This window comes from Saccopteryx leptura, chromosome 6 (genome assembly GCF_036850995.1).
Source record: "Saccopteryx leptura isolate mSacLep1 chromosome 6, mSacLep1_pri_phased_curated, whole genome shotgun sequence".
NCBI lineage: Eukaryota > Metazoa > Chordata > Mammalia > Chiroptera > Emballonuridae > Saccopteryx > Saccopteryx leptura.
Genome location: NC_089508.1, coordinates 181,885,659 through 181,894,624, shown reverse-complemented (window position 1 = coordinate 181,894,624; position 8,966 = coordinate 181,885,659). Strand labels below are relative to the sequence as shown.

General features: G+C 40.8%; 1 protein-coding gene across 1 annotated transcript; it reads right to left on the bottom strand.

Moving 5' to 3' along the window:
* Positions 1 to 1,041: 1,041 nt before the first annotated feature.
* On the bottom strand, positions 1,042 to 8,677 carry CCNG1 (cyclin G1). Its single transcript, XM_066342149.1, has 7 exons — positions 8,442 to 8,677; positions 7,071 to 7,334; positions 4,427 to 4,680; positions 3,841 to 3,919; positions 3,663 to 3,761; positions 3,234 to 3,440; positions 1,042 to 2,441 (listed from the first exon to the last, which is right to left on the bottom strand). Exons 2-6 carry the CDS (start codon positions 7,332 to 7,334, stop codon positions 3,249 to 3,251), a joined length of 888 nt encoding a protein of 295 aa, XP_066198246.1. The 5' UTR covers positions 8,442 to 8,677; the 3' UTR covers positions 1,042 to 2,441; positions 3,234 to 3,248.
* Between the last annotated feature and the right edge of the window lie 289 nt (positions 8,678 to 8,966).

The window sequence follows — 8,966 nt, the reverse complement described above, 5'->3', positions numbered from 1 at the left end:
ACATATTTTATCTTTTTATTATTTTTTGTTTATTTTATTGATTTTATAGAGAGGAAGATAGAGAGCAAGAGAGAGGCAGAAACATTGATCAGTTCCTGTCTGTACCCTGACTGGGGGTTGAACTGGCAACCTCTGTGCCTCAGGACAACGTTCCAACCAGCCGAGCTATCCGGCCAGGGCACATAGTGTTTTAGTTCAATCATTGCCAATTGATCTAAGTAAGCTAACACAATACTGGGCAGTTACCTGCTGTTACCAACCACCATATAGAATGCTGTTTAATTAGGTGTTTGCACAAAACTTTAGGTGGGCTGAATCTAACAGTAAAGTTGTATGAACAATATCCATAGTAGTAATGAACCTAAATGATAAGGATAATCTCAGTGTATAAAAATCAATTCTTTAATGTGCATTAAACATTCGTCATCATCATGTGTCTATTTTAAAAAACCATTGACGCTTCAAGTAGGTAATGGCCATACTACTAGAGATTTATTTTGTTACTATGCATTTTCCTTAGGTGCTAAGTTTATTTTAGTTTCCCATTGATATTTTATTAAATTATTTTTATTTATTCATTTCAAAGAGAGAGAGAGAGAGAGAGAGAGAGAAGTGGGGGAGGAGCAGGAAGCATCAACTCCCATATGTGCCCTGACCAGGCAAGCCCAGGGTTTCAAACCGGCGACCTCAGCATTCCAGGTCAAGGCTTTATCCAATGAGCCACCACAGGTCAGGCAGTTTTCCCACTGATTGAGACAGAGGAAGGGAGGGAGGGGAAGGGAAAGAGACAGAGAAGCATCAACTCATCTCTCCACCTGGCTCCACTTAGTTGTGCACTCATTGGTTGAGTCTCCTCTGATCAGAGGTGGAACCTGACACCTCTGTGTGGGGAAAATGGTATTCACTGAGCAGCCCCACCAGGTTTTACTACTAAATTTAAGTAGATTGAATAGATAGCTTTTCATAGTGGCTTTGCCATCATGTTGCCAATAGTCTGTTGAGTTCTAAGAAAAACAAACAGAAAACCACTCAGCAAAGAAATGCACTTCAGTAAGTTTATTGAAATGTATATCCCATAATGGTAGTTGGTTAGGTTTCCTCTGCCAACTCAAAATTAACATGATGTTATCAAAATACTGAAATATATCAGCCTTTTGGGAAAACTGAAAAGTTATCTACAAAACATGTGTACAAAAGTATAAGATACACTGTGGTTCTTTGGTTTATTTTCCAGTGTATATTTTATCCGTAACATGATGTCAAAATTGGGTCCAGTCATCCTGGATGGACTCAGGCTACACACTGCACTGAGTGACCACTTGTAACACTTACCACTGTCCCTCTCCTGATTCACTGCCTCAGTAGAAAAGCCTGAGCACTACTCCAGCGGCCTCATGATTGTGAAGATGCCATTTTCTTAAGACTTTCTGTGGGCACAGTAGGGGAAATTACTGAAAGTATACTCCCTTCATTTTAAACAAGATTCTAAATTAGAAGCAATGTCAGTTTCATAAAAACAGTCCTTAGTAAAAACTCTGGAGGGTTAAAAATCTGCAAGTTTTTAGGGTGACATTAATTTATTATGAGTCACCAATACACTACAACTAATTTTCTCAATTGGACTATATTGAAACAATAGATTTTGTATAAAAACTTTTTTTTTCCCTGGACACAAACATCACTTTTCTACAAAACATATTAAAGATAAATTCATATGCCAAAATTATTAAGTGTGTAGTTTTGTTTTATATAATAGGTCCTCAAATTTCTTTCCTTTTTAAATTTTATTTTGAATTTTATTGGGGTGACACTGGTTAACATAACTGTACAGGTTTCAGGTGCCCAGTTCTACAACACACGTCTGTACACCATACTATGTGTTCACCCCTCAAGTCACGTGTTCATCCTTCACCGTTAATGCCTGCAAATTTAAATGAAATTCCCATGTAACAATAAAGTCCACATCTCTGGCTAATCTATTGTGTGCATTATGGGTGCTAGGAAACCATTTTCACTGCCTAAAATACTGACCCTTATTATGTATTAAAAGTGCATTTGTGAAATGTTCGTTTTGATGTTAACCTCATAACTTAAATTTTAAATTTAAATTAAGTTGGTTACCATTTTTAATACCACCTAAATATCCTGACCCAATATAGAAAGTTGGATCAATGTTAAAAATAAAGATTCACAGTTTACCTCCCCAAACTTGTCATTAATATTTCACATTGATCCTTGGCTTTGTTTGTATGCCTCAGATGAATTCAGATTTAAACATAATTCAACTAAAGCATAATGTTAGTTAGGCAGTTTTCCCAGATCTGAGAACATCAATGCTAATCTAGTGATGTTTTGAGGATTCACAGCTTAAATCCACTATTCCATTACGGAATCCGTACTTCAGGATTGTAGAGAGTGGCTTCAGAGAAGAGTTTCAGTTGCTTTATAATCCTATCTGAAACAATGAAAAAGCAAGTGATCAGAAGTTTGCCAAACAAATACTACTAACTGAAAAATGACTTACTGCTTATATCTAAGATCCATAATCATGTGAAAAGTGTGTTAAATGTTAACATTTAGTTCTCAATAGGAAAAAAAGTTAAATCACTGTGAATTAAATACAGATGGCAAGAATATTTATGTCAAATGACAATAAGGTACATAACTACTTTCCAGTGTTCCAACTGCATATAGAAACAACACAAACTCTAGTGTACCCTGGCAGTTTCCCAACGCCCAATGTGAAGACCATCTGCCATAGCTTACTTTTTCTTTAAATACAACATCTAAGAGCATACTGCTTTTGCTTATAAGCTGCAGTCTCAAATTAGTTCATGTGGTTCACTTTTGGTCCTGATGTCCTATTTAGGCTTGTATCTTTTAAATGAGCCACAGCTTGAGTCTACAAAAAGCACAACGTTGTGCAATTAAAAATTACTATTTTAGGCTACTTTTAAAATTTAAAAATTATTAAAGAGAATGCTGTTTTCTAAGCTGACAGTTTAGCGAAATGGCTAATGTACATATCAAAAGGTGGATAATTCCTTACTGTTACGGTGTTGTACCTTGAATGTAGCAAATGCTCTAAACATTAGCTGATTAGATCAGTGAAGTCATTTTCCCCTTTGCTAGTACAACAATTTTGTTTATTTTGAAAATAATTCGGATTTTAATTCTTGAATTGTAGATTACTAGTATTAGAGAATTTTCTCTATATTCAGAATACTAACTACGAACCAGATTACCTATCAAGGAGCCGTTTCAGGAATTGTTGGCAGGTGGGTTATTCTGTAGTAACTATGCTTCAGTTGTCGTGCCGTGCGCCCGGAAACAATCCATTTCAGCTTCTGAACATTCGGTTTGGAACACTTGTTTGATGAATATTCAGTTAAACACTTGGATACAAGCTCTTGCCAGACGGTCAAATCTCTGCCATTTATCTGGGGATAAATTTTTAAAAATTATCACTCAATGAAAAGTTTTATAGTATTTAACTATAATAATAATTGCAATCTTATTAACATGTGTCTTTCCTCATCAAAAGTATTTGAAGATAGGCTACTTAAGTTTCAAACACATGATATCTCATTTTACTTTAGGAGACAGCACAAGTGGTTTAGTGGTTTCTTTTACAGCTGTTAACAGGAATGACCTTGACATACCTTGGAATGTTTCTGAAGGCATTCTACGCCTTCTGTTAACTCGACACACTTCTGTGCTTGGATCTCCAGTGCAATGATAGACAGTGCCAACACAGAAGGCTAGAAGAGATAAATTCTTAAGTAAATGCCTGTAAAAACAGGTGCAAAAACAGGTTTACTCTTTACATAAAATACTTACCTTTGCTTTAGAAAATATGATCCTGCAGTGGCATGCCTTCAGCTGCGCTGCTAATCTCTCAAAATTAAGGCTATTCCTCCTTTAAAAAATAAGGTTAATTTTAAGTAGATAATTTTACATCTAGTCAAAAGGCAAATTGTTAGAAAAGTCTATTTTAAAGTGTATACACATTTATAGAAACTAAACTACCTGAAGTAAACAATTCCTTCAGACACATAAACTTCTTAAGGATAACATACATGGATTTCAAGTGATTTAGGCCAAAAATGAACAAGTATCATGCCACAACTATCAAAGTTTCTTTGTATTTTAATCTATTTCCCATAAATCTGTGTTAGATGCTTATCCTACTAGGTTCTATAAGTTAACTAGTCTATAAATGGAAAATTCAAAGATGAAATGTCCTTCAGTCCCAAGAATTAGCCTTTACTACTTCCACAAGCTATTGATAACTGCAAGTCTCACTGAAGTGAAATTCAAGGAGCTCCTTTGATAGGAACTCTCCCAGGATACCGATTTTAAGCATCATGCAGACAATACCATTCTGATTTCCAAATATCCCTGTTTCAAGACAAAGATCACATACCTTTCAAATGGTAAGTTCTCTTGAATGAGGGAATAATAGAGTTGCAGAAATTGAAAGGCAGTAGTAGCTTTGACTTTCCAACACACTTTCTCCAACACAATCTTTTCCATTCTCATCAGGTCTGAAACCGTGAACCTATACTGGCTTATTCGGATCAAGTCACTTGCCAATGGGACGTTCCTTTCCTCTTCTATTGATTTCACAGCCAGGTAGAAGCAGCTTAGACCAACACACCCAAGGTGCTTGGGCTGTACCTAAAAAGACAAGCCCATATCTTTACCTTATTGCGATTAAAAATAAAATCATAAAGGATAATCTAGAACTCATCACTAGGAAACTGTATCTTTGAGAAATATCTGTCAATGAAGGAATTAACAAGATCAGCTATAGCCCATCAACCTTATACACCGACGTGGAACCAATTTTGGAGTAACCAAACTAAGCTGTAGTATAATATTTCGGTTCAGCACATAAAAATTACTTTTTTACCCTGACCTGTGGTAGCGCAGTGGGAGAAAGTGTCGACCTGGAACACTGAGGTCCCTGGTTCAAAACCCTGGGCTTGCCTGGTCAAAGCACATATGGGAGTTGATGCTTCCTGCTCCTCTCCCTTCTCTCTCTCTCTCTCTCTCTCTTTCTTCTCCCACCCCTCTCCTCTCTGAAAAAAAAAAAATTGAATAATCTTAAAAAAAATTACTTTTTTTAAAAAAGATCACTATCAAACTATAAGCATTCTAGGTGTAGCAAATAACTTAACTAGTCAAAAGCTTGAATGAAGACTGAAACATCCTTACAGCTTCTTCTTTCCAGAAAATTTCTTTCTAGAATGTTGTTTTTCAGGCTGTTTTCTTTGTAGTAACACATGTAGGGTAGTTTCAGAACACAATAGCACATACATTTCACTCAAGCTCTTTTTTATTTATTCATCATTTTCTGAATGTCTACAATGTGAGAGTCAAAATTCTGCCCGCTCTTATGTTGCAGTTCAAATAAAACTGGAAGAAGCCTTTCCCAGCGTTTGTCCTCTCCTCTTCTTGGAACCCGTCAGCATTAGGCCTCTTTATAGGAATAATGTGCTTACTCTCCTTTTATGCCATGTATTGTATGATAGTTATTGTGGCAAACATTCTCACATAAGACTAATATATACTCAAGGGACAGATGTATATTACTCATTTGTGTAACGTTTATAGATTCAAAGGTAATTCCTGTACATGTGGTCTAAAGAGTTTTTTAGACTGTTAAATTTCTTAAACCATCCAATTATACAAATACAGTATTGACTTGCTTCTATAGGATACACTGTGTTATTAGGTACTGAAGATTAAAACATGAGTTTTATTGTAATTGTCAGATTATCTGATTATCCACCAATGACCATGGGCACACAGAGAAGGTAGATGTATTATTTTTTTTTATTTACGTTTTTTATATTTTTCTGAAGTTAGAAGCTGGGAGGCAGTCAGACAGACTCCTGCATGCGCCCAACCCGGATCCACTCAGCATGCCCACCAGGGGGCAATGCTCTGCCCATCTGGGGTGTTGTTCTGTTGTGGTCAGAGCCATTCTATTGCCTGAGGCAGAGGCCATGGAGTCGTCCTCAGCACCCGGGCCCACTTTGCTCCAATGGAGCCTTGGCTACAGGAGGGGAAGAGAGAGAAAGAAAGGAAAGAGAGGGGGAAGGGTGGAGAAGCAGATGGGTGCTTCTCCTGTGTGTCCTGACCGGGAATCGAACCTGGGACTTCCACATGCCAGGCCAACACTCTACCGCTCAGCCAACCAGCCAGGGCAGGTAGATGTATTTTTAATGGCTAAGCTAGTTCTGAGAGATTCCCCCATTGTCCTGCTTATCCAATATAGGGAATTATATAAATGCCTCTTCATCAGAAGATACTCTATTGTATATAAACAGATATTGGAAATGCCGAACATAAAGACTTGAGTGGAGATCAAACAAGTTTATTGACCAAGTGGATGTGGTTGGATGTGGCCCTGCCCCTCTAGGCTCGGACAAGCTTGGACTTGTTGCTTATTGCAGTGGGATAGCTCAGAAAAAGCGGGAAAGACACCTCTAATTCTGAATCACAATCTAGCATATTCTGCTGCTAATATATTTTTAAAGATTTTATTGATTTTATGGGGGAGAGGGTAGCAAGAAGCATCAGCCTATAGTTGCTTCACATTAGTTGTTCATTGGTTGCTTGTCATATATGCATTGAGCCGATAAGCCTAGCGTTTTGCGCCTGTGACCTCAGCATTCCAAGTGGACACTTCATCCACTGCACTACCACAGGCCAGGCACTAACATATTTTTAAAAATTTAAAGATGGTAAATAAGTGAAAACACCCAACCTACCCAGAAAGATTTTTAAAAACAGCCAACTCTTTACTGAGAGACTACAATTATCTGATAATGGACTATTTTTCAGTGTCAGAAGTTGAATCTAATAAATAATGCATTACTCTTGATTATAATAAGAAAGAGTATTCATCAATGTTGTTGTACACAGACTTCCATGTTTGGGCTACCTGCTGAAAATAAAAAGGGTCAAATCTTCGAATATCAGCCCGAAGCTGAAATTCCATCTCTAAAGCACATTAAGCAAAACTAGGACCCTTCAGCGTAATATGGCTTTCAACATACCTTCATTTTGGACAGGAATCTGTCCAGCAAATTCACAGCTAGAGAAAACGTCTCTGTGTCGAAGCCGAAGAACTGAATTAGACTGAGAAGATCTTTTACTTCAAAGTCCCTTAGTCTTGCAGTCATCCTGAGGCCGTTATCGTGTGCAGATTCAATTAGTCTCAAGCCGCAGACCTTTGGCTGACATTTCGGCTCCTGTTCCAACAGGGCATTCAGCTGGTGTAGCAGTTTCTGCGAGTCAGTTGTTGGGAGTACCTCTATCATCTATATATAGAACAGAGCCCAAAAGGGTAAGAATAGCCTTTCCTGCATTGTGTTGTGCCAAGTGCAAGATAACAGAAGTCTCCCCTCCCCCAAGGCTGCTGGTGAATCTAAGCCACAGCAAAGCCATCTGTTATGCCCACCCTCCATCAATCAGTTGGTCACACCCTAAACTGCGAGTTCCTAGAGGGTAGGAGACATGCCTTTAACATATATATATATATATATATATATATATATATATATATATATATATATGACATGCCTTTAACATGTATATATAGTAAATCTTCCAAGAAATACTCGTTCGAGTTATTGACTGTCAGGAGATATCTATGAGTTGTGAGACAGGATACCAGAACGGTGAAATGCGACCACCGCAGTACGAATCCTGCCGCATATCAACAATGCCAACGGTTCAAGTTCCCGTTTCTTAGCCCTTAGCTCGTCTGCAAAGTGGGTGTGAGGTTATTACCTATGAGGTCACCTAGCGCAGACAGTTAGGTGCCTAATCAACAGTGGACAATATTAATAGACTTAGTTCTGCGTCTGTAAGACGAGGCAGCAGTCTGTCTCTGGGCCCGTGGAGAGGAAACCCGACGATTCACGCCTCCATCACTGGGAACTTTTACCGCGTTAGGAAAGGAAGCCTAAAGGGGGTCGCGGGAGCAGAGAGGGGGCGGGGGGCTCATCTAGCTGCAGGCGGAACCTGGGAGGGTTTGTTTGTTTGTTTGTTTCTTTTTTTAATTAGTCGAGAGTGTATGGTAATTTTATCACTTATTCGAATTGCACATTTCTGTCCCGGGCAGCATGCGAAGCCCTGGACACACACAGGGTCCCTCTGCAGCTGGGCGACGGCCGGGGTGCGCGGAGGAGGAACCACCCCCCACTCTACGGGCTCAACCCCGGGGCCCCCTGCCCGCCGACCCTCCGACACCTCGGACCCGGCACGGCGGGTGGGGCCCCGCCCCTCCGGGCGCGGACAAGCCGGGACTTGTTGCTTACTGCAGCGGGAGAGCTCCTCGGGGAAAAGGCCGAACTGCCCCCTCAGCCTGCGCCCCAACCCCGCTCCCTGCGCCCCCCTCGGCCCACCCCGCGGTCCCCGCTCACCTTGATCACGAATGCGGCTCCTTCGCTGGAATCACCCTCCCCGGGCCTGCTCTCACCTCAGCCCACGATGTCAGATCCGAGCGGCCTACGAGGCGAGGGGACTCGCGGGCACGAGGGGAGAGGCCCGGGGAGGGGGAGCTGTCCTGGGTGGAGGTCTCCGCAGCGCCGTCCAGACGACACCGCCCCTCCGCAGGGTCAGCTCGGAGCCGAAGGGACCCGAACGGGCCTTCTGAGTCATATATTGGGGGGCGGGGCCTTCCTGCCACGGGCAAGGGGGGCATTGTCGCCGCTAATTGGTGTAGTTCGTTTGATGGATGGCCCCCGCGGACCAAAGACGGCTGGCCTGTAGAGGGAAAAAGTGATATACTTCGGCTCTTGAGACCACGCCCCCTACCTCTAAGCGTCTCTCATTGGAGAATTTTCCAATTGTCATCAATGAAGAGGAGGGCGAAATAGACGCGGCACCCACCAATCCTGGCCCGGGTCGGCGTCCGCTGGAGGGTGGATTGGGCAGAATATCATTCC